Source organism: Platichthys flesus, chromosome 9 (genome assembly GCF_949316205.1).
Source record: "Platichthys flesus chromosome 9, fPlaFle2.1, whole genome shotgun sequence".
Classification (NCBI taxonomy): Eukaryota; Metazoa; Chordata; class Actinopteri; order Pleuronectiformes; family Pleuronectidae; genus Platichthys; species Platichthys flesus.
The window spans coordinates 20,657,056-20,683,116 of NC_084953.1; the positions used below are offsets into that span (position 1 = coordinate 20,657,056).

At 41.2% G+C, this 26,061-nt stretch overlaps 3 protein-coding genes across 4 annotated transcripts; all 3 read left to right on the forward strand.

The window, feature by feature from the left end:
- Positions 1–356: 356 nt before the first annotated feature.
- sft2d2a (SFT2 domain containing 2a) lies at positions 357–3,964 on the forward strand. Its single transcript, XM_062395900.1, has 8 exons — positions 357–565; positions 665–754; positions 1,368–1,453; positions 2,259–2,340; positions 3,163–3,198; positions 3,325–3,383; positions 3,472–3,501; positions 3,610–3,964. Exons 1-8 carry the CDS (start codon positions 500–502, stop codon positions 3,647–3,649), a joined length of 489 nt encoding a protein of 162 aa, XP_062251884.1. The 5' UTR covers positions 357–499; the 3' UTR covers positions 3,650–3,964.
- Positions 3,965–7,272: 3,308 nt separating this feature from the next.
- chd1l (chromodomain helicase DNA binding protein 1-like) lies at positions 7,273–19,114 on the forward strand. The gene is made up of 25 exons (XM_062395863.1): positions 7,273–7,525; positions 7,747–7,859; positions 8,266–8,372; positions 8,644–8,755; positions 8,846–8,877; positions 9,576–9,657; positions 9,755–9,917; positions 10,073–10,228; positions 10,631–10,723; positions 10,805–10,901; positions 11,104–11,177; positions 11,421–11,531; positions 11,865–11,979; positions 12,672–12,825; positions 12,959–13,148; positions 13,389–13,534; positions 14,181–14,323; positions 15,533–15,726; positions 15,830–15,928; positions 16,041–16,111; positions 16,347–16,461; positions 17,381–17,489; positions 17,585–17,845; positions 18,038–18,122; positions 18,852–19,114. The coding sequence occupies exons 1-25, from the start codon at positions 7,423–7,425 to the stop codon at positions 18,972–18,974; spliced, it is 3,048 nt and encodes a 1,015-aa protein (XP_062251847.1). The 5' UTR covers positions 7,273–7,422; the 3' UTR covers positions 18,975–19,114.
- A 1,748-nt stretch (positions 19,115–20,862) lies between these two features.
- traf3ip2l (TRAF3 interacting protein 2-like) lies at positions 20,863–25,805 on the forward strand. 2 transcript variants are annotated; one of them, XM_062395135.1, is made up of 10 exons: positions 20,863–21,051; positions 22,868–22,966; positions 23,236–23,888; positions 24,040–24,082; positions 24,186–24,250; positions 24,341–24,438; positions 24,517–24,585; positions 24,806–24,922; positions 25,013–25,087; positions 25,280–25,805. In XM_062395135.1, exons 2-10 carry the CDS (start codon positions 22,923–22,925, stop codon positions 25,424–25,426), a joined length of 1,311 nt encoding a protein of 436 aa, XP_062251119.1. In that variant the 5' UTR covers positions 20,863–21,051; positions 22,868–22,922; the 3' UTR covers positions 25,427–25,805. The 2 variants fall into 2 exon arrangements, with proteins under 2 accessions (XP_062251119.1, XP_062251118.1); XM_062395134.1 differs by having other exon boundaries at positions 22,868–22,962.
- The last annotated feature ends 256 nt before the right edge of the window (positions 25,806–26,061 follow it).

The following is a 26,061-nucleotide window of genomic DNA, read 5'->3' on the forward strand; positions in this document are numbered from 1 at the left end:
CTTGAGTGTTGAAAAAAGTGAAGCATATGTTCCAGCTAATGTTAATCGCAAAATAATTGTGTTTGGGCATAGCAACTAATTATTGTTGTCGTTGTTTAAGCTTCTTGTTACTATCTTGTAACTCCAATGTTTTATCAATAAAATATCATAAAAAACGAATTTAGCATTGGAGCAGTCTAAATAACAAAAATGTATTTACAAAAGTATTTTGTAACATTCGTAGATAAAGTTTAAAGAAGATTTTGATTTTTGATTTATGTTTTGATATTAATTGACGTTGCTGATAAAAAGAAAAGAGGAAAAACATCAGAGTGAGACCTCCTGTTGCTGCTCGGCTCAGGTGTGACTCACCGGAAGTGGTGCACCTGTCCAGGTGAGCTGCTCCCAGACGTAATGTGACGCTGCTGCTCTTCATCACACTTCAGAGGGAAACAGTTTCTCCGTCTCTGAAGGAAATCAGGTTGTTTCTCGGCTCGGTGGATTTAAAGGATCTTCCGTCATGGATAAACTGAAGTCTGTCCTCAGCGGCGAAGAGGCGCGTAAAGAAGATCGAACCGTCCTAGAGGTAAAAGTGATCCGTAGCAGTATCTGACATAATTCCCACTGTGATCATCTCAGCTGATTCACTGTGACTTGACCCGGGCTCTGCTCCCTGCTCCTGCAGACTGTGAACGAAGCCTCCACGCTGAGCTGGACCACAAGAGTGAAGGGATTCGTAGCCTGTTTCGTGGTGGGGGCCGCGTGCACGGTGGTGGTAAGGACGTGCATGTGATCGTTTCTGTAGCAAGGCTGGGGATCGCAGGGTAACTCACGATACATGGCCCACGATAACGATATTATCACTCTACAGCGATTCTGGGATGATCGATATTTTCAAAGATAATCACGTAACGATACATTCTGATGTCTGTCGAACTGAAGAATAATAAACAATGACAAAAATAGAGTGTAGGGTTTGTTTATTTATTCACTGACATTTGGGTCAGTTTCACTGAGATGACACAATGTACGATAAAGTGCATCAAGGCCTAATCTAGTCTTTAACAAACATACTGTAACTGGTCAAAATATATGAATGAACATAACTAAATAAGTAAAGATGAATTCTTGAGTTAGGATAATGATATCTTTGTTATATACTTTGTACCACCCCTACTTTCTCGTGATGCACTCGGTTTGTTATTCTGCTCCGAGGAAGAGCTCAGGTGGAGGTGACCTTACTGGTTCTTCTAGCTCTGAGGAATGTTGAGGCTGTAGCTTTCATGCTTTGAATGAAATGAACCAGTCACTCAGGCTGCTGCAGCTGACTGATAAAAACATGCTGTTTTAGATGAATCTGGGGCTTCTCTGTGCTCTCTATGTTGCAGGGAGTGTGTTTGCTCTTCCTCCCCAGGATTGGAATCACCCTCTTCATCGTCTTTTACACTTTTGGAAACCTATGTGCTTTGGGCAGGTCAGTGCGCACAATGATTCCCTGCAAGGACTAAGGTGGATTAGGTGGTACTTCATATTTAATAAGAGCATCAATGTCAGCAGTATATTCATTTTTACTATAAACTATAGGGCTGGGCAATACAACAAGACAAGGGATAACAGGGCGCAATATAATTTTCAATAGCAATATAACTAAGGTTCAATACAGATGTATGTCAGTCTAGTGCTGATGCATTGTGTAAGCACAGTGACGAGGTATAACAGGTCATACTCAATTTTTGTTAAAATATTTTGCTTTTGTTTATCAGGCTTTGTTATTCTCTGCTAATAAGATTGAGGGAAACAAATGCAACCTTTATTCAGGAGCAGAAATCTCTCTTTAAACTTAAAGGCCAGGCAGATTTATTTATAAATCACATTTCATACACTTGCATACTAAAAACTTCAGACGACACATACAATGTAAGATCAGAAAGCACTGTTAAAACCAATTTCAAGCTAAATAAATGAATAACAGCAGAATGTACGGGTTAACGAGATTAATAGAGGTAAAATAAATAAAAAGTATCAAATCTGTATGAAATAATACAAATAAAATAAAAATTGATGCAAATACAATAATGTCAGGACCATGCTCATTAAGATATTTAAAAATAAGCATTGAGAAATAATAACGTGACATTTATTGTGATAATCATTGATATTGACTGATTCTTATCTTGATATAATTTTCTGCCATATTGTCCATTCCTAATATGCACTTTAAAAAGTATTTAATATTTTTATGTTCACTTATTTTTTAATGTGGGTCCCCTGTTCTACAGCACTATGTTTCTGATGGGACCACTGAAGCAGCTGAAGAAGATGTGTGACAAAACAAGAGCACTGGCCACCGCTATTATGATCGTAAGTTCACAAAGCTCAGTTCTGTTTGTGCTCTATTAGACACTCAATCACTGACCCTCACACTGAGAAGAGCTTTACTCGGTCAGTATCAATCAGCATGGTTAAAACTCCAAGAATTTTCTGTACCTTTTTTGTTATAGGTGCAGGAAGCAAAATCACAAATTAAAATGAAACCTTAAAAGAGTGATTCCAGTTAATGCTTCGACAGTTCCTGATAAAGACGGATCAGGTTACCTTGCAAAAATAAAGGTGTTTTTTTAGCCAATCGGTCCCTGCACTAATTACCATATAGCTCAAATCCTTCCTGTCTTGTGCTTACACAGTACAGGGTAATGTTGGACAGAATGGCACTATATGACATGATGAATTGAAAGAAAAAGTTTGTGTCACCTGAATTTTCACATACACACACCTTAAATCTATTTTTAAAACGCACGTTTCCATAGAGTCTAGAAATCAATATTAATAATGAATGAAAGGAGCAGCGTCAGAGCGGGTGGGGTCTGTGTATAAAGAGGCACAGACATGGGTTTGGTGAGGTTGCTAAATTCATGCCCATGTTCTCTCCCCTGATGTGAAGAGGTTCTGGTTGGATGAAACCGATTCCTAACTCTCCAGCACAACTTGACAACTTAAAGCAAAAGAAAAACACAGTCCCTGATCACGTCTGCACTTTCTGCCATTAAAATTATGGCAGAAATGGTTTATAATGAATGGATGAATGGAATTTTGATAATTCAAACTAAATAGTGTTGAAAGACAGATGATAGGAAACCATTAATCAGAATATATTGATAACATGTCTCGTTTTTTTTGCTGTAGACCTGCCTGGTGTTGACTCTATGTGCAGCTTTCTGGGTAAGTGAGCTTCGGACGAAAATTAATGCTTTTGGTTCTATGTCAACAAATCATTTGTACACAATTATCTGTATGTTACTGTTTGATGTTAGTCCAGTGTTTCATAACATTGTTGTTTTCCCTCAGTGGAAGAACTTTGGACTTGCTTTGTTATTTTGCATCTTACAAGTCTTGTCATTTGCCTGGTGAGTCACAATTTCTCTTGAGTTTTTAACTGATGGCTTCAGTGTGAATTTAAAGTCAGTGAGTGACACAGATGTGCTTTGTGTCCAGGTACAGCCTGTCATACATCCCATTTATGAGGTTTGTCCTTTTAATACCCTTTATCCACATCAGCTGCATAAATGGTCACAATCAAAATGCCCCTCAGAGCCTCATCTGCACATCTGATTCATGTGCTTTACTTTCCAGGGAGGCCCTAATGAAGATCTTGGCGGTCTGCATGAAATGAGCAGCGTCTTCTTGCTGAACTTGAGGGAAATCGGCATGTCTCTTATTGATTTTATTATGATATATTTGTATTGTTCTGCTTCAGAGTCTGTGACTCTTACTGCTGCTCAGCCCTCCTCTGTTAATACGTGAACATCACATGTTTTTATCTCTTAAGTATGTCTCTTTTTCCACTTTTAATTTAATTGATTAACTGTTGCAATGAATGACGATGCTATTGATGACTCAAGCTGTTCAGTCCCAGTTTTACATGTGGAAGCATTTTGTAATATATGTAAATATTTGTAATAAATGATGTAACTTTTTTGGTAAATTACTACATCAACTTCATTATTTTCATCACAGAGAGAAATAAATTTAAGTACAGGTCATAATTTTAAGCTTCTGAAATTAGTTAAAAACCTAAATCTTTCAAGTCTTAAGTGCTGTAGCAGAGCAAATCGTATACATCCTCCAACATGCTTCCAAAAATATATTTTGATTGTTATCATTTTTCATAGTTACTTTATTTTTAACATTTTTATATTTAGCCTGTGAAACACAAATATACCTAAGTTGACAGATAAATATCCTGAATTACTGTTAAATTTATTATTATAATAATTATTTTGGACTTGAATATGTTAAAAAGATATTTAAAGTATGGCTATGAGCTTGAAAATGTGACGACAGAGAAGATTAAGAATCACTTAAAATGTATCTATTTGAAATTTTTTGCTTATCTGAAATCTAAAACCTTGTTCTTATGCTTAAGGACAGTATGTTAAAGATTGAAGCTCCATAATATTCACAATAAACATATAAATTACTAAAAATGAGTGATTGATTTTAGCTTCTCAAGAGATTTATTTTTAATTTCACATTTATTACCAGATATAGGTTTGCTGAGCTGTGGGTATTATTTTAATATCATTCATAAAATTACCTTCAATATTTAGAATTTATTGAAATTAATTAGAATTTTTATTTTATAGGCCCACAATTAATAGCACTATTATTTTGAAGAGTGGGCTCAAATCCTGTTCAGCTGCTGTCTGTGAGACTTTACAAGACATGAAATGTTTAATAAGTGTGAAGGATTTTCAAAGAGGCAATTTTTGGATAGTATAAAGTCTCGGAACCTTTTATTTTATAACTTCCAATGACCGGCAATGTAATTATAGCTCTATCTTCCTCTCAACACACTTAGATTTTATATTTATATTTAGTTTGAACATTTATGTTCCAATTATAAACATTATGTATAGGAGCAAAAGAAGAGTGGAGACTTGAGATTTCACCTTTGTATGTCTCCTTTATTCTTTCAACTTCTTTTTAAGTTAACGACATTGTCTCATTATTTTATTATTATCAACAAATCACACAAAAGACCCTGATCAATACTGAATTAATATTCTTTGCAGATGTTGACTGTTTAAATACTTGATGAACATTGTTAATGTTCGCGTACATGCTTACACACCTACTTTTACATTATATCTATGTATTTTTATTAATGTCGCATGAATACAATTGATTGATTCTTCTTCATGAATGAAAACATACTTACAGGATACATCCACATTTATGCACCTACACATGTATTTAAATCTACATTTATAGTGGTAGCCAAAATTATTAGAAAACCTTTAGGATCTGACAAAATTGACCTTTTTTGGCCTCCAAAACATGATTTAATTTCGTAATGTTCATGAAATGCAGATGGTGCAGACGGTTGCTCTGAGCACAAACAAATAACAGATGTTTTTATCCACTTTTAACTTTAATATTTGGTATGTCCACCTTTTGCAGCAATTACAGCAGCACATCTCTTTGGCATATTGTCAATATATTTCCTGAGAACTTCAACACTAATTTTAGCCCATGCCTTCTGCAACTCAAATCAAAGGCTTTCCTTTGAATGTACTATAGATCTGTCCAGTTTATTTTCCAACTCGCCCCAAATTTGCTTGATGGGGTTCATGTCCGAACTTTGAGTGGGCCAGTCCATCATTTTCAATGCTCCAGCAGATTCCTTCTGTCGCAGGTAGTTCCGGCAATAGTTAGAAGAATGTTTAGGGTCATTGTCCTCTTTGAAAATAAATCCAGGCCCATTAAGACGACTCCCAGATGGTACTCCTTGCCTCACCAGAATGTTGTGGTATACTTTCTTATCCATTGAGCCATCAATTTTTTAAGTCACCTGTTCCTGAGGCTGAAATGGCACCCCACACCATAATACTACCCCGTCCGTATTTAACTGATGGCAAGAGACACTTATAATAATAATTTAATCTTTCCCCCACTCTCCGTCTAAAATACACTCTTCGCTTGTCGCCAAAATTTCAAACTTGGACTCATCAGTCCACAACACTTTATACCAATCTTCCTTTGTCCATTTCTTGTGTTCTTTTGCAAATTTCAGGTGTTTCACTCTATTTTTCTCTCTCAGTAATGTTTTTTTAGCTGCTATTCTGCCAACAAGTCCTTCTTCTCCGAGTTTCCGACGCACAGTTCTTGAAGACACTGTTGCACCATCAGTCATTGTGGTGTTGATCTCATCACGCTGTTCTCGTGAGGTCTGTCTTCGATCCTTTAGACTGAGAATTTTGAGATGCTTCACTTGTCTGTCAGAAAGTTTCTTTTTTCTACCCTTCCCCTTTCGGTTCTGGTGTGAATTGGTGGCATCATGGAGGTCTAAACATTGACAGTGAAATAGGCCTTGCTTGTTTTTTGTAAGGAAAATTACCTAAATCTCCTTATGATGGCTCTATTCTATGGTTTATAGAGCATAATTGATGACTTTGTAGATATTTCATTCGTTTAATGGGCATTTTAATGGCCAATTCAACAAAAACAATTGAAACCTCTAGTGTTCTAATAATTTTGGCCACCACCGTATATATATTATTATATATTTATTTTCTTAAATGGCAAAAAGGCCTCGTTCTAACTCTATGAAGTGCCTCAAAACATGAGGAAACAAAAAATGACACATGCAAAACCATTTCTTTTCATTTAAATATGTACACAGAAATACAGAAATAAACAACTGTAGAAATATTGAAATAAGAAATTTATAAATACATTTGTTAATATGAAATTAGCTAATAAATGAATAAATGTGGTAAAAATGTATTAATAAAAAAATAAATGTATGAAGTAATTAAATAATTTTAGAAATAAGTAAATAAATATTTGTAGAAATAAGTGAATACATAAGAGCACAGATGAATGAATAAATTATTGTAGGGAAAATATTATCTTTGCAAACTGTAATTAACTCATTAATTTATTAATTTGTGAATCTATTTATTTTGACCTACATCGAGACCAGGTATGTTGTGATTGGACACAAATACAAATAACAATGGATTTGAATTTAATTGGCGCCCGACTTCGCACCGTCACGTGACCCAGTCAGGTCAGCTACACTTTTTTATAATCATTGTGGCAGCAGCACAGACTGTGGGCAGCAGTAGCTCGTATGGGCTCTTCCGCTGTCAATAGAAACTGTCAATGATATATTAAGGCAACTGCTTCTGATGCCACACAAGTTGTTAAGGAGCTGCCTCTGATGTATTGGTATTGGCACACGCGAACCATTTCCTGAATCGGTCACGTGGTGGTACGGCCGGCGCGAACGTCACCGCCTTTTCGTCTTCACGGACAAGCCTCCATACGAGCGGCACTACGGTCTTCCTGGACTTCTGGACACAAGTCAGAAAGACTTGCCTGGACTTGTCTGTAAACAGATATAGTCTGTTTACTCATTGGTCCTGTATCCGTGTAAACATGTCAGACATCTTGTTGAGGATTAAAACCATCGTGTCGAAGAAGAAGAAGAAGAGGGGGACTCCTGTGACCCAGAGTGAGCTGCAGAGATGCGGGTTAAGTGGTACGGAGGATCGCTACCTTAGTAACGTAACGCAAGTCTGTAACTTCCGTGTCGCTTTGTTCATTCACAGGTTTAAGCAGCTGTGTTTAATCTAGTTTAACTATCGTCAAGTTGTGTCTCCTTAATGGTCGTGTTCTATTCTTGTTGACATGTGTGGGAGCCAGTGTCAGTTACAGACACAGTCTATGGTCAGTGGTGATGAACTGTCCCGTTGCTCTCAGGGATCCAGTTGAGGAGCTACCAGCTGGACGGTGTGCAGTGGTTGACCCAGTGTCTGCAAAGCCAGCAGGGATGCATCCTGGGAGATGAGATGGGTTTGGGTAAAACCTGTCAGGTGTGTGATCCATCACTCTCACTTTCTTAAGTATGTGTTGTCATAGTGATGCATTGCAATGCTTCTCTGTGTGTTCTTAAAGCGAGATGAATAACAGGAAACAGGTAATAAGGGTGTAAATACAATGTTTTATTACATTGTGTGGGTTTGAGGAAGCTCTCTCTGAAACAGTGTGTGAATAAGTGAATGTGATCTGTAGTGTAAAGTGCTTTAAATCCCTCCATGTACCCACTAAAGCTATGGCTGGAGTAAATAAGTATTCACCTATTGTGTTGTAATCATCATATTAACCATGGTCTAAATAACTACCAGAAAAGTAGCACAGGCACTTTTATCCCCTGACTGAAAAGATGTCCGGACTGTATGATGAATGTGACAAATTCATGATCCTAACTTGTCCCTTCAGACGATCTCTCTGCTGGTGTACATGTCAGAAGCTCTTGGTAGTGAAGGTCCGTTTTTAGTCCTGAGCCCACTCTCTGTCCTGGAGTATTGGAAAGAAGAGCTGGAACGGTACTGTCTCATTTATCTGTAATTCTACATTATTTTACAAATGTTTTTTAAATTATTTATCTGTGTATAACACCATCAAACACAGATGACAGTCCCCACCACAGCTATCTGGATACGTTTTTCTCTTTAGGTTCTGAGCTTCAGCACAGTCAATTTCAAATGAAACAATGGACACACCACATTAACATGCCAAGTCATATCTTTAATTTGAGTGTGTGCTGGACTGTTTGTAAAATGAGAAATTCTCCACTTGTGTTTCTCCTGGTTGCAGCCTCGCCCCCTCTCTGACTGTGCTGTGTTACACGGGCGACAAAGGGAGACGAGCGGAGCTTCAGAAAGGAACAAATACACAGGACTTCCATGTTCTTCTCACAACATATGAGGTCAGAGGCTGTTTGGGGAAAACAAAATGACCTAAAGTTTCATCTATATTCAAACTGACATCTTTTTATTTTCTTACTCTGTATTTCCAGCTGTGTCTCAACGATGCCTCATTCCTGAAACGGTGAGTGGGATCTGTTACACAACTACCAGCAGGGATTTGAAATAAGAATCGGTTGCTCACGTGGTTGATTCATTTTGAACCGAGCAAATCCTGCATGAAACAGTTGTAAGAATATATAAATTAAATTAAATCATTGATGAACATATTTATGCGGTAGACCGCATTATTTAATTTGTATAACAAGCTACAATGACAGAGAGTAGAGCACATACCTCCGCCAAGGCCCAGGAGTCTCCTAAAATTTAACCGGGCTGCACTAAATTTCACACACTCATAGATTTCAGTTCCCCAAAAGTGCATGATTTATTTTATCAAGCGCCATGAATCATTTCTTGAAAGTGAAAATGTTGAAAAGCGCCCTATCTCACAATGTTAAATAAAGTAAAAAGATAAAACTGTGGATCCGCCCCCTGATCTTGATCCACACTCAATTTCAATGGATGATCCAAACCACATCCTTCCACCAAGTTTCGTGGAAATGCATCCAGTTGTTTTTGTGTTTCTTGCTTACCTTGGAGTTAATATGTTTAATATTAGGATGACCATTTAACTAACCTGTTATCACATCTTTTGTTCATCAAGATCCTGAATAAAACATGAATGTCATTAAATTTGATGTTTTATTTTTAGCGATAACGATGATGAATTTTCGTGGGTTAACTCTTTTTGTCGTTGCACCATCACATTCTGTTTCCCAGGTGGAATTGGAAGTTGCTTGTGGTAGACGAAGCTCATCGATTAAAGAATCACAACTCATTATTGCACTCAACCCTGACAATGGTACAGAGTTGACCTTTTGTCTCCTTATCTTCTCCACTATTCGCCCTGTTATTTCCCTGACAAGGTGATTGAGTTTTTCCCTGTATTTCTTCCATAGTTTTCAGTGGAGTTCAGAGTCCTGCTAACAGGAACGCCCCTTCAGAACAACCTGCAGGAGATCTACTCCCTGCTGACCTTCATTCAACCCAGCGTCTTCCCAGCTGAAGAGATTGATGTTTTCGTCAAGTCTTACTCAAATGTACTACATCAGCCTGCTCTTGGTATGATGCATAGTTATCCTGTCACAATGTTTGGATACATTCAGCAGGATTAGTTATCAGCTAGAAAATAATTATTTGTTATTTTCTTGTACTGCATAGAGAATTCTGAACTAAATCGACACTGGTCTACTGTGTTGCTCTGTCTCTGTTTCCAGCTGCTGAGCTACAGAGTGTCCTGGAGCCTTTCCTGCTTCGCAGAGTCAAGTCAGAGGTTGCTGTCGATCTGCCGAAGAAGACGGAGCTGCTGATGTACCACGGCATGTCGGCGCTGCAGAAAAAATGCTACAAAGCTTTTCTGCTGAAGGACCTGGGTAAGAGTTTGTACATTGTAAATCCTGGTAGGATGCAGAATCTATGAATCGTCATAAGTTGCTTTCAGACATGGAGAATGACAGGAGGGTTTGACTCTATGTGAGAACGCAAATATCTGAGTCAGTTACTCTGGACTTTCTTTGGAATTTCTCCTGTCAGCCCCCTAGTGAAAACGTGAGCTCTTGAGAGGATAAAGCAGGAGATTATCTGCAGGATTCACCATGAGCAAGTGTGCACGTTGAGGTTTTTTCTAACAAGCAAAACGGAAAAACAACAGGACGCTCCAAAGAAATGTCCTGTTGTATGAACGCATCTGTCCCAGACCAGCTCCTGCTGCGTTGCTCATATGTGAAAATCAGAAAATGACTGTAGCTTTCTGTCTTCTGAACCTGCGCTTTCAGAGGCTTTTGAAAATGAACAAGGAAACAAGAACCGGCTCATGAACATCTTGATGAACCTGAGAAAGTGTGTGGACCACCCTTACCTGTTTAATGGTGAGATGTATGAAAGAGACAGATACTATTCATTGCAAATATAGAAGCATGTTTTATACGTTAAGGGTTTCTTTTGTTCAGGACTGGAGCCTGAGCCTTTTGAGATGGGAGAGCATCTTATCCAAGCCAGTGGGAAGCTTTGCCTCCTGGACAGCATGCTGACCTACCTACACGATGGGTAAGTCCAGCTGCTTGTTAATTGTCTCCATCTGCTGGCAGTGTAGTCCAAGTCGGACTGCTGTTACTTTGATACCACATGAACTAGATGCTGACACAATGCACAGATCTCGTGGAGCACTTAATTGTACTTGTTATATGGTTTAAGTTGCATATTCCCTGATAATTACTTGATAACATTTGTCTTGTTTTTCCGAGTAAAGCGGCCATCAGATCCTGTTGTTCTCTCAGATGACCAGGATGCTGGATATTCTTCAGGATTACCTGGAGTACAGAGGTGAACGAGCAGGCTGACTTGCTCTCATATTAATTCAAACCTCACTCTCATTGAAAAGGAAACTGATGTTGCAGTGATTTCAATTTTGCAAAAATGGAACATGAATCTTAGTAGGCCAGTCCTTTTTTCAACTTGCTTGACTTCTAATTAATGTTTATAAGTTCACAGGCGACATTGTTCTTGAATCCACTTCCTGTTTTCCTCCACAAACAAAAGCTGAATTGAGCTTGTTTTTCTGTTAAGGTTACAGCTATGAACGACTGGATGGGTCTGTCCGAGGGGAAGAACGAAATCTGGCAGTGAAGAACTTTAACCGCAAAGATGTGTTTATCTTCCTCCTCAGCACTAAAGCAGGTGACTGAAGAATACAATGTTGTTAATAATACCTTACCACAGGTTTGTAGATAACACAGTAAAGTCAGCAGTGACTGAGCTGCACTTGAAAGCTGCGTATGTACCTCTACAGTTCTTGTAAGTAGCTGAGAGAGGAAAGGGGACTGATCACACAGAGATAAGAGCTGCCACAGGATGACACACTGCAGTGTCTTACAGCAGCTCTCACTTCTTCATGCTGATCCCTTTCAGTGCATATTTCTGTAACGTCTATAAATGCATTACTCCACCTGTAGAATGCATTGTAAGTAACAAGAGTGCACTGTTCTCAGACATGGTGCTCTGTCTTTGCAGGGGGAGTGGGCCTGAACCTTACAGCTGCTGACACAGTCATTTTCATGGATAGTGACTTCAACCCTCAGAACGACCTGCAGGCTGCGGCTCGCTGCCATCGGATTGGTCAGCACAGGTGAGGAGGTGTAAGCATTTGTCAGGGGTTCAGGTGTTATCATGCCTGAAGGAGTTAAGGTGCAGAGATGAGGAGCGGGCTGCAGAGTTAGTCAGTTTGTTCATTATAACTTCTTCAACTTGTAGATTTCATTATCAACCCAAATTTCTCCCTCTGGAGACACTAAAGGTTTTATGCACCTGTTGTCACACGCAGTGGTACTCCCCAAAACCGGTTCAGATCCGATCACAAGGGGTCAACAACCTCATCCTTTGAGCTGTGTCAACGCAAACTTGTCCTTGGCTTCACTAGATACTGCACTAGATTCCGACAGTCCCTCCTGACTCTGCTCGACAGCCAGACAAACGTTCTCATTACACATCTGTTAACTCTGTAAAATGGTTTTTGCAAACAGAAATGATTTACATGAATAATTTCTGGTGGAGAAGAGAAGTGAAATCCAATTACAAGTGGTCACAGGGGACACATTCAGGATACATTTTAATTATAGGTGTGAATAGACACTTAGAGCTCTCGGATCTCTCAGGATGGATTTAAAAACCCGATATGAACAAGATTTAAACCTCTGGAGTTGCTCAGTCTCTGCCGCTTTGATATCAACCATTTTCTTCACATCCTCTCTCATAAATACCCTAACTAACCAACCTAAGTGAAGGGCCCTTTACTCTTATACTGACTGTAACTCATTACAGACCTGTGAAAGTGATCCGCCTTCTGGCAAGACACACTGTGGAGGAACTAATGTACTCTCGAGCCGTGTCTAAGCTGCACCTCACCCAGGCTGTCATTGAAGGAGGTCGCTTCTCTTTACTGGATCAAGTTCAATCAGCCGCTGCAGGACTCAAGGTTTGTGAACTTTGATCACCATGATCTCTTTTCTTTGAATCCTGCAGTCCCTAGTTGTTGTGTTCACTTTTATACTATACTCCTCCAGTTGTTCAAACCACTTCTTCTCGCTCATATTTCCTGCCCCACGTAGCTCAGTGAGATCATGAAGTTTGGGGTAGATAAGCTTCTGTCGACAGAAGAGAGCTCTGTACAGGAAGTGAAACTCAAGAAAATCCTCGGTCCAACTCGTAACGGCCAGTGGGTGGATGATGAAGACTCCACCGCACTCAAAGAAGATGAAGAGGAGGAGGAAGGCAGAAGCTCTGAATATGACGGACAGAGTATGTTTTACCACTTCAGAGTCTCAAATCCCTCTGGCTTTATTTGTATGTGCAGAGCATTCAGCCAACCTGGTTGGAATCTCATTTCATATCTTGTGTATATGTTTCAGTTTTGTCACCATGAAAAAATAACCACATATATAAACACGCCACCTGATTACTGTAATCAACTTGGTTCATACAACTTACTCTGCTGGAGATGAACAATCACACTCACCATTGTGCTGTCCCATCTTACAGACCACATGTACTACTTTGAGGGAAAAGACTACAGTAAGAAGCCCAGCGCTGATGACCAGACGAGCTTCGCACGTTTGATGACGGAGCAGCAGGCTGAGTTTGAGAGAACTGCGGGAGAGGGACGAGCTCTGCGGGGCAATGCTGGAGTAAGAGTCTGTCTCCTTTACTTTCAACTCAGGGGGATGTACACATTTTTAAATTGAAAACATTTAATCTTTTAAGTAGATAAAGAAGATATAGAAGAGGCGCTTTTCCCTGCAGGTCCATAATAAACCAGAATAGCACGCAGATGAGCACATACCTCCACCGAGGCCCAAGTCCATTTAAATTCTATCAAGCTGCACCCAATTTCACACACTCACAGATACCAATTCACTAAATGGGACAGTTTTTTTTCATGAAGATCCATAAATCATTTTATACATTATATTATACACTCCTTTTGTTTAGGGCAACAATTTTGGGGCAAGTTCTTTTTTGTCTGTTTTGCAGGGCCACTGGAACTTTGCATCATTTCAACATACAGATCAGCAGTTTATCCTGTTCACAGCTAAATGAATGCAGTCTGAATCGTATACAACAGTCCTGCACACATCCTCCCTTCCTGAAGTTTGCAATGTTTAGTCTTTTGTTTAAAATTATTTTACAAAGGTGCTGATTCATGTGTGATCAGTCATGTATGTTTTACTTAATGTGATTGATATCTGGGAATCATAACTGTCTACAGATATATTTAACAGCATCCCACCCTATCTGTGCAGCTGTGACTGTATATTCTGTGTATGTACCCAGGCTTTACTCTCAGTAGCTCTACCGACTTCAACAAGGAAGAGGAAACTTCTGACTGAGGCTGAGCTTGAGGTGCAGAAGAGGCAGAGAGAGACTGCAGCCAAGAGAGCCAAAGCTCAGAAGGATATGAAGAAGCAGCAGAAAAAGTAAATATCTGTAAATCAACACCAAAGCTTTCATTGGATTTGGGGCCAAGCACCGAACAGTGCGAGGGACTCAGGAGCATCTCCTTCTTATTTCTCCATTTATATAGCATCACTATTTTAGACCCAATACCCTTAGACTTTAAGCCAGCAAAAACTGTGTCCGTTTCACTTCTGTCTGTTCCCCTTTTCTAGGCGTGTAACATTTGGAGGCACTACTGTGATGTGTGTCGGTATGGATCAGCTGCGACAAGAAGTAGATCACGCAGCCATCTATAAACTACGCAGACATCAAGAGCAGGTGGTGAAGTTTCCACAGTGGGATCCTGACAAGTTGAGGACAGAGTACATGTTATCTGAGGTGTTATTAAATACCAGGAGAGCTGCTACCAACCTACCTCTATAAAGAGTTAAAAGGGACCACAAGTCAACGTTCATCCCCACCCTCTGCAGGAAAGATGAGTTTTTCAGAGATGGAACAGCTACAGCTGGAGATAATCAGAGAACTGTGTGTACTTCCCAGAGATATTCTGGTGGAATTATGTGACTTTCTGATCATTGCAGGTCCTTTCCCCTTTTCGAGGGGCGCAATTTCAGCAGGTCTTGTAGGTGCAGGTTGGTGTTTTTGAGATGAAACAGGAAGCATTTTATAATTGGCCTGTACATGGATCTCTACCAGACTTCACAAGTCTGTTAAGAGTGTTGGCAGCTCCACATCATTATAACTCTTTGAAATGTCACGTTTAATACAAGTGCAGGCCAAATTTCAGTCTTGGTCATAGCGCCACCTACTGGGAGGTCGTTTTTTCAACGAAACGCCATTGCCATGAGTAGCTTGTTTGAAAATCCACCAAATTTGGCACAGACTTCCGAGTGATCAAGATGTGTAATTTGATTGGGTTGTTCGGTATTTGGGTGTGGCAAAACGCCTAACTGCAGATATAGCTATTTTCTTAGTCATTCAGTTGCTGGCAGACTTTTGCCATATTTTTCTTGGCAAAAGAGTCTTGCGGTATTGATACTTCACTAGGACTCAGGAGCATCTCATTCTTATTTCTCCATTCATATAGAATCACAAAGAAAAAATTATCCAGAACTCAGTCGCTCCTTCATGCATAATCCAATGATCTTCAGGTCGTCCCACAGAAATGCACAACGGTGCGAGGGACCTTCAATGCTGCTTGCAACTTGATGTTTTTATTAATCCTGCAGAAGGGCATGGTGGGAGTCGTGTGGCTACAGCTCACTGTGCCTGCAGTCTGTGGACAGTGACGAAGAGGAGGATGAGGAGGATGATGGCAGTTTACGTTCCACAGACTCTGACAGCACGGCTATCCACTATGTTCTGGGGGATGTTGCTCATCCACATGCTGCTCAGGGAGATGCTATCATTGTGCACTGTGTTGGTGAGTTATCCGAGTTACCATAGCAACACGCCAGGTTGTACGACACACTGACATGGAAATGTTCTCTGGTCAGTCTTATACTAATCAAAGTCGTGATGTGTAGATGACTCAGGAGTCTGGGGGAGGGGAGGCTTGTTTACCGCTCTGGAGCTGAGATCTGATGAACCACGGAAGCAGTATGAGTTGGCAGGCAAGATGAAAGGTGAGATTGTCCCTGATTGCAAATAAAATGGACACTCGTACCATTTTCACTTTTGTTCTCTGGCTGAGAATGAAGCAGACAATCTAAAGTGTGAACATGTTATTTGTCTCAGATTTGGACATAGGCAACGTTCTGCTATTCCCCATCGATGACAAACAGTCCAGATTGGACGGACAGGATCAAGTAGGTTATTTTTAAACGAAACCCACAATGCATTAACTCTGCATAAAACTGTGCTGCCTGGAAATGCATACTTGTTTCCTGGTAGAAGCTGCCTCTTTGCAGTAGTAGTGATCAACAGTAGGGTTTGGGTTTATGTTTGGTTACAGGATTGTGAAATTGTGGCAGCAAGTGAAGAAACTGACTGATCTTAAGATTAAGCTTTACATTCTGTCAACCTCCTTCCTTGTGTCCTCAGTTGGCCCTGATAGTGTCACAGCAGAGAGACAAAGCCAACAACTTGTCTGGGATCAGTCTGATGGCTCTGGACGAAGGTCTGAAGAAGATTTATGCTGCAGCCAAAAGACACAAGGGTACTGTAAAGCACTTTGACAAGTACACCTTTAAAGTGACAAAACATTTAAGCATCATGTCATCCATGCTAAAATAACCTCCTGATTTTCTACTTACATGCCGATAAAGACACGACAGGTGAATACAGTAAAATAAATTCATTAAGACTTTTGTTCTGGAAAGTTTACTGTAGCTAAGTGCTACTGATGTGGAGAATTCTGGCTCAGAGTTGTGAAAGAACAAATTTTGAGAAAGAAAAACCTGTAAGAATATAGTTCAATACTTCTTTATTGGAAACTAATATATCCTGCACAAGACTTGGCAGGAGAGAGCACGGCGTTAGATGTAGTGATGCGGTGTAGTGATCATGTTCCAGCATGTTGTGTTTAAAAACCAACTCCTGGTGAATTCAGGAGAACTTGAATAGGCAACCTGTAAAGTAAATACCTAAATGTACAGCTTGGATATTAGTATGAAAAGTATGAAAGAAGACGTTATGGAACCTCAAAGTTGACCAGTGCATGAACAAACAATGTTTAAGCCTCACCTTCAGGCTCCAGTGTTATATTATTGTCAGACTTGACTGACAAGATATGCAGGACATGCTGTGTGTTATTGTGAAGACACGTGAGAGTGCACAGAACATTAGTGCCAACACACTTACTGAGGAACAGCAAAGAGGAGAGGAATTTGATATTTCTCTTGTTGAGCTGCACAGGAGAGGAACTGATAAGAACACTGTGCACTAAAGTTAGCTTCACCTCTCAATGTTTTTCAAGTAGGTGATGCAAACCTGCACATTTCCCTACCGACCGTCACCCCTCCTGCAGGTCGACTTGAGAGGAACTCTAACATCCGAAATTCAGGAGGTTGCAGTTAACATTCAAGCTCACCCTTCCTCCCACTCACTCTGCCCTCTTTGTCATTTCCCCCTCAAAGCAAGCGTTCATCTTCCTCGCATCGGTCACTCCACCAAAGGGTTCAACTGGTACGGCACGGAGCAACTCATCCGGAAACACTTGGCCTCCAGGGGCATCCCCACGTTCATGTATCCTTTAAAAACTTCAGCCGATATTTCTGTTCTCTAGAAGCCTTATCTATCGCAAAGTTTGGACTCATTTCTCCTGAATGTGACTCTGACAGATACTATCACAGCAGGGCTTCCAAGAATACCGCTACACCTCAGCCACCCACCTCTGCCACCTCGACATCAACATCCTGCCCTGAACCACAGTTGTGTAACCCCAACAGGTTGACTAGTGAAACAGAAGCAGACACTCCTGGCCCCTCGGGTCCTGTTGGGAGCCCCGGTCCCACAGATCTCCCCAGTTTCATGTCGGGGGTCCGTGTGTTTTTCTACAACCTCCCTGCATCAGAGAGAAAGAGGCTGGCCCGTTACCTGTTCACATATCCTTTCTGACAGAATGTTTTCTTCAGTTTGTTCTCACAGTCAAAGGGTTTTTAAAGCAAAAATGAACGTATAAGCAGGAGACATGTTTACGTAGAGTTTTACGGGGAGGGAAGGGTAACGAGTGAAATAGAGTCAGTTGTTATTACAATATAGTGTGAAAATGTCACTACTCCTTAACTACATTGCACTTATGATGGCGATGAGGAGGATATGATGAGTCCAGAGGTCACCCACATAGTTGCGGAGGTGGAGAATAGCATCCACTCAAAGGTCAGTAGCATTTTGAGGTTTACTGATCATATTCTGATCTCTGTCCTCCTCTCACTGAATTCTTTATTTGAAACACAATACTTAAACTAAAGCTACATCCACACTACTACATCTTAGTTTTAAAAAGCATCACTTTTGCTTCATCTATCATTTTCCAGTGACTAAAATTACAGTTTGGAAATGCTGCTGGCTCCATTTAAGTTTAAAAAATGCTGGTTGTGTTAAAGTCTGGATGAGCAGAAGCATCACCTCCTGAGAGGTTCTTATCACTCAGGGCTTGACTTCCAGTGATGTAAGCAAAGTCTTGTTAACACTTACTCTCAGTCACACTTCCACCTCGTCTGTCGCTCTAGGAAAATGAATCTCTCATCATTCTTTTTACCACTGTGGTTTCAAGCAACCGACCGAAGGGCAGCCAGTCTGCTTCCTGTTTACACGACACACACATTCACAGTGTACCAAATTTCTTATATTATTATGGACACAGATTATTACTGATGCAGAGCTAAACACAGAGACAGAGACAGTATTAGTTTTAAATCACTATTTTAAACCATATTGGCCTCAGAAATCATGGATTCAACGAGAAGTTGGTAGATGTTTCTTTATGATTCTGCTTCATGTTGACATAATCACATCATTTCGGCCAAAAACGTTTCAAGACTATTTCAAGCAGATGTAATAAAATGTTTTCAGGATTGATTTGTTTTATTTTACTGTGTGAACCAGGAGCTCCAGGATCTGGTGCGTCAGTACACGCAGGCGGTCCCCGTGCAGAAGGCTTGGCTGGACTCCTGCTTCTCCAAACAACGAAAAGTCAACACTGAGCAGTTCACACATCTGCTCAAATAACACTATGATCCACTGTTCCATCTCTTTTTTATGATCAATTTGTCTAAATCATGAATGAACTTGGTTCGCTGCTTTAAAATATGCGAATGTTGTACAGTTACACAAACTATAACGATTTATGTATACATGAAAGAAGCATTAAATAACACTGCTGTGCCACTGCTGCTGTGTGTTGACATTTTTGCCAGGAAACATTCAGAGTCTAGGAAAATTAATCAACTATTGTTTGTGTAATGAATCCACAGTTATAAATCATGGTTCAATTTTAGGTACATTATATAATCTTGGATTGATTTCCTGGTGACTTAACTTAACTTAACTGACTTAACATTTATTCCCCCTCTGACCATTTGACATTTCACCTTACATTTGAACAGGCCCAGATCTAGACTGCTCAGATAGGGTGGCCACCTTTTCCCACAGTAGACTTAGTGTTGAGCGTTTTAAAGAACACAATAGAAAACTCCACCAAGCTGTGGTATAATAATTATTCTATCAGGGAAATGACATGACTGTAAGAACAAGGCCTAATGTAGAATTTACAAATGTGCCAATGTGTGAAACTACTCAGTAATGTTTAAGAATGTACATAGTAGTACATCAAACGTCAATTAATTGCGAATGACGACTTCAATTGTAGCACTTTCTAACCAGGTACATTAGCTTTATACTGAATGAGCATTGATAAACGTTGGCAAAATGTCAAATGCTAAATACTGTTGGTATTAGCTTGCTAGCCATTTATCTAGTAAAATAAAACAACTAGCAGCAGCGATATCTATTTACACAACACTGCAACACAGAAGAACATTTTTGACAAAAGAAGGATTCTAATTAGAATAATGATATGCTTCCCCTGTCAAATACGATTAGTCTACAAATCCTTTGCATGCAGAATGAGCACAGGGAGCAGCCTCTTTCGTACTTACACTGTCCAGCTGGGGCATGGTATTGCCTTGGATTTCCCCAAAAGGATTTGACTCGGATTAACAATGTTTTGATTCTCTTCGATTTCCCATTTGATTCGATTCAATATCGATTCAGTTAAGAATATTTAATTGTACAATATCAATTTTGATTGGATATGAAAGATATTCTCAGAAAATGAAAGCTGTAAACTGTGCAACTCGCTTGGTGCATTATTACAAATATTAAGGTAGACCTGTCACGATACTTTGTCCCAGAAATTACTGTAATAAATGATATTGTCATCATTATGGAACCATTTCATACCACTGATATAATGATAATATCATAGACTGATAATAAGAACCATAACGAAGATCAGTCAACTTTTAAAACTTTTAGCCCTATTTAAATTAAAAAATTTAAGTAAGGCTTCAGCCTGACACCAACTAGTGGCACCAAACTTTTATACCCTTAGCACACATGCAGGTGATGAGTTACGGTAAAGACACTTTGAACTATGTCCTGAATGGACAATGCTGTATTTAAACACAACACTGATGATAGATTTTTAATGATACAGTAGTAATTAATTTAAAATATGTTAAAAAACAAGTTCAACAGCCCGGTTTGCTTCAGTATATGGACCTGGAGACAATGGCTTGGATGTCCTCTGAATAGAAGGCAACAGAAAATGATTTCCCCCCTGGGGGACCTGAGTGTGTGTGTGTGTGTGTGTGTGTGTGTGTGTGTGTGATCCTGAGTGTGTGTATGTGAGAGAGAGTGTGTGTGTGTGAGTGAGTCACAGTGTGTGTAAGTGTTTGTGTGTATGTGTGTGTGAGGGTCTGTGTCAGTGAGTGAGTGTGTGAGTCTGTGATTCTGAGAGTGTAAGTGTGTGTGACTCGTTAATATGCTAACACTCATCCCTTGCACAGCAGATGAAAGGTGGAGTTAGTGGGAGGGGGCGGTGTCAGAGAGAGGGGCGGTGCAGCGCTGAGGGAAGCCACCGAACAAACTCACCTTCCGCGTCTGGGCTTTTCACTTTTCCCGAGGACTCGACTAAAACATGAACAGCTACTAATTATTTGAGGTTGATGGTAAAAAGCCGAACCCGGTGAGCTGGCGGAGCAGCTGACCCGCAGCAGAGCTGAACTCAGGAGAACTACACACGGTAGGATGACACGCACACAACCGTGAACCTGTGGCAGCTGGGTTCCATATGACCTGTCTCTTACAACACATCCATTTGACCTTTTATAAACCGTCACCTTTAACTTACGGGTGATTGATGACCTCAGGTGAAAAGATGTTATTAACAGTTGGTGTGTAGTCTGTCAAGCTAATGCCTGTGGCCTGATTATTTAATAAGAATATGTATAAATGTAATAAAAGCACAGCAAAGTAAATTTTAGTCGTAAAATAATGATCAAGTCAATATTGATAATTATCGTGATAAATGCCACGTTATTATTTCTTTATGGTGAAAAGACTGGTTTAATTTGCTCCTGGCCAAAGTAATACAAAGGATACATTTGTAGAAGCATTTAAGTTGAAGGAGAAAACTAATACAAATAAAGTAGATGGACCTGTGTAAGATAATATAATATAGATGAAAAACAATCATGGCATGACTTTGTCAAATAATCGAGTTTTAAGTCTTATTATAAAAGCTGCAGTGGAGGGAGGTGACCTCAGGCCGTCAGACAGTTGGTTCCTGTGCTGAGCTGCATAGGGAGCATCACGACCAGAGAGTCCTTAGAGAAATGATGTGTCATAGGCGATAGATGGATATGTGTGGCCCTTTGTTTTATTGCCATTAAATTACATTGCGATAATTGTTGTTATTGTTTCATCAGCCAGCCATATATGAGCATTCTCACTATCTGGATGTGTGTCTGCTGTTAAAGGACAGCGAGAATGTAGCTTTTCCTATCTGTTACCAAACGTGTCATTACTCAGAAATCCAGAGGCACTTCTTTCTATTTTCGGGAAGTTTTGTGGTTTCCCACCTGAGGCTTGTGTCTGTGTGTCGAGAGGCAGCATGTTTCTCAGTCCCACACACGGGTTCATTTATCTCCTGAGTGTTAACCACCACAGCTTTTGAGAAAAGTCCCCTGTGTGGGAGACACGCTGTCACACACTGAGCCTGCTCCCATTCAGCTCAGCAGCAGACGACCCGGTTGGGTTGAATACCACTGTGAAGAGGATGGAGACACGTTACAGGGAAAACGCTGGAAAATGAGGGCGAAAGCCAACACATGCAGGTGCATTGCATGGTAGAATCATTCCTTTACAGCCTGTCATGCTTTGCGGCAGCTGTAAAAACAGATGCGAGAGGAAAAGATCTGAGCGACTTGCCACGCACGACGCCTAAGCTCCAGTTTCAAAGCGTGGCTGGCGTTTGAACAGGAACAGTGACCGAAGTGACACAACAGGGGAGCAGCTCAGGTGTCGGAACAGGATGTGATCAGACTGCATCAGCAAGATCTGACACACAATGAGGGGTTATTAATGTACAGCTGCAGCGTACACAACCCTCAACACACAGATGGACCCACTTTTCAGTTCACCGGTGTACAAACCACACAGGCGCTGATCAATAGCGATGTGGAAAAGTATGTGATGCGGTCCGATGAGTCATCCTCCACGTGGGTTGGTGCATGTTTGGCGTGCACCAAAAGAACAACTGAAGTTATTATGACACACACAGCGGAGGGCCCCCCATGGTGAAAGATTCCATCCTGATTGGAGGGGTCTCTTCCACGCCACAGGTCAGGAGAGGTCATGGAAGGATCTGATGGGCGTGAAGGTGACGTGAATCAGCCGCTGTGGACTTCACCATCACCAGATCTGAACCCGTCTGAACACTGCTCTGTTTCGTCACCATCATCGACTCACCAGAGGAATGGAATACCTTTTGAGAGGAATGGTGTTCAGAGATTTCTCTTCAGTCAGTTTTATCAGTATGTTCTTCTTTTCCTTGACAGATTTTTAGATGCTGATTAAATCCGACCCACATGGACGTCAGGAGGAAGAGATCCTATGATGCTGCCGTCTTCAGCTCACCCGGCTTCAGCACCAAGTAGGTGAGTGTGACAGAAGAAAGCACAATGCACCACCCCTCTTTCTACGGCAGTGTGTGTCTGTACAGCTGCAGTTTGAACCTTCCTGCAAAAGACATCACACTTTGATAAGAAACGATAAAGAACAGAGCAAACTGTTGAACAGGCATCAGGCGCTAAGCAGCAGCTCCACAGTTCAACAATCCTTCACGTTCGATGAACAACAGACACTTTACATTGGTTGAATGACAGATCCACTGCATTATGTGATGACGTTTCTTTGTCTGTCACAGTCACGTCAGTCAGCTGAGCAGAAACAAAAGCTGCCATTACAACACGCCTGAAGAAGACGATGAGACCATGAGCATCAAGGAGCAAGAAGCCACGGTCGTCACTCTGATGGACTCCACCTCAAAACACGATGGCCAGCGCCCTCTAGCAGAGCGCGCCCCCTTCGCTGACGACTCCCTGTTCAGCAGGAGTCTGGACACACAGCACGGACGCTTACACAACCACACTCTGTCCGAGCCCGGCCCCAGCTACTACTCGTACCAGCATCCTCGCAGTTTGCCGGTTGGGTACAATCAGCCCACTCCGTTTCCCAGCCAGGTTGAAGGGCAGTGGTCGCACCCGAGCTGCGCCAGCAGCTGCTCGGTGTATCCCAACAGCCTGTCGTCCTACAACGGCCAGAAAGATTACTCCAACTGCTCTGGAGAGAGCTGCCACTGCAGGTACAAGTGCTCCACTATGAGCAGCCTAGAGCAGCCGCTCTCGTTACGCTCCAACCCGCCATCGGCCGACTTGCGTCACCACACCTTGTCTCCGTACGCGTGCTCGCCACAGGGAGCAGCCTGCTGCGCTCAGGGCCACGTAGACACCTTCACCAGGGGGTTCATGGTCCACAAGCCCCCCGGAGCCCAGTACCACCCAGGGCACAGCCCGTACTGTGAGTGTTGATGTGTTTACCAGCCCTGACACCAACTCGTCCTGTGTGTCAGCTACAGAAAAAAAGACAAGCAGTAACTTAGTCGTCTTTTTTTAATCATGCTACAGTATCACACGATGAAAGCCCATGAATTCTGAATTTTCTGCTTCAGATCCGGGTGACTGCAGACTTCCTGGAGCTGGACACACACAGACGTGAGACGTTTTTTCATTAGTAGTCTGTGCCTCACACAGACATATCTGAGCTCCACAGTACATTCGGCATCTTTCTTACTCTAATTAAATTATGTTCTTTCAGTGGCCACAAGTCTGCAGCTAAAGAGAAGCACCCTCCTTACAGCACCCTGCTGTCTCTGGAGCAGAGTGAGTGTCAACATCGGCACATGATCACATGACTGATCGAGCTGTCGTTGAGTCCTCTAACTTATTTGCTCTTGTGTCTGTTGAACACAGGGAGGGTGTTTGTCACCTACGAAGCTGACAACGACAAGCACGTCAATGAGGTCATCAACTTTGTCGCCCTGCTGCGACACAACGGCTTCGATACACACGTATGCTCCGGACCTGCTCAGTAAAGATTGGTAGATGGGCCGGCTGCGTGGTAACGTCCTGATGTCTGTTTGTTTCAGATTGACATCTTTGAGCAGCAGTTTCGGAGCATAAGCAAGATCGACTTCATGGAGCGATACCTCAGTGAGGTAAAATCAGACCGATTGTTCTGAGTGGAAAAGAAAAGGAAAAACCGCTGGAAAATGTGTTGATGTTTAAATGTGCCACTCTTGGGAAGGTGTTTCTTCACCATTAAATGTCTTTCTGCAAGAGGGAACATGTTTCAAGAGTAAAGTGTAGCAGGAAGAGCTACAGCGGGTTGGTTAGTAGAACTGCTGATAAGCCGTCGTGTTGTTGTCCCCTGTGCAGAAAGAATACCTGATCATTATCATCATCAGTCCCAAGTACTACGACACGGTGACAGCTTCCCCTGTGAGCCTGGAGAACGACGAGAGGACCTTCAACACCGTCTACATACACAAACAGGTCAGATCCCACAGGCCCATGAAAACTAAACCCCAAAAAATTGCCTTCTCATGATTTTTATTTTCCTTTTTTTTCGGTGTTGTTGTTCAGCTCCAGAATGAGTTCATTCAGAATGGAAGCAAGAATTTCCGGTTCATTCCCATTTTGTTCCCCGGGGCTAGAAAGGTTAGTGATGAAGCCGCGTGACAGGAGTAAACTGCCATGTGCCCTGGCTCCGTGTGCAGCTGCGAAACACATACCAAACACATGCACGTAACCACAGTAACACGTCTTGAGGGCTTTGTTGTGATACAAGTAAACCCTCAGCAGTTTCACAATCTGTTCGCTGTGCTGTGTGTTTTGTTTCTGCGATCACAGTGTCACATCCCCAACTGGCTTCAAAACACCAACGTGTACGCGTGGCCACGTGACAGGGACGACATCCTGCGACGGCTCATGAGGGTCGAGAAGTACAACCCACCTCCGATCGGGGAGCTGCCCACCATTGTTTCCATCCCCATATAGAGACCTCTGACCTGGACTGAAATCCAAAACTTTCTCTCTCGACAGCTCCAGGTCCATTTTTCCAGGGGAGTGGGGATCCATCAATAAATGTACAGGATTGTTTTTTTTTTTATTTGTCTATGTGACTGTGTAGATTGTATATTGTTTTAATGTGTCGGGTGCCTTGTGAACTTTCCTCCTGGGATGCGTTGCAGAAGTGTAATTAGTTCTTTTGGATTCCTCGCAGAAAGAGTAAAATGTTGACTTTTAATGAGCTTCTTTGTATTTGTCTGTTCTTTGTCATTTGAAGAAGTGTCTTCGTGAATGACAGATTTGTGTGTATGTTTTATTGGGACGCACACTTGCCCATGTGCTACTAATAAATCCAGAAATCTCTGTATTTCTGTCTGTCGTTGGATTTTCTTGAAATCAAGTCATCTGATATAGGTATGAAATAGTCAGACGATAGTATATTACAGTGGTTCAGTAATATGTATCTTGGTTTACAAGCGCATCTGTGATTTAGACCCAATTCAAGCTGATTGTCTTTTACATGTATGGACACGAATGAAACCACTGAAACCAGCAACGACTCTTTATGTAGTCAGGTGAGAAAGGGTTTGTATTTGTGAAAAATGAGTCAAAACAAGCAGAAA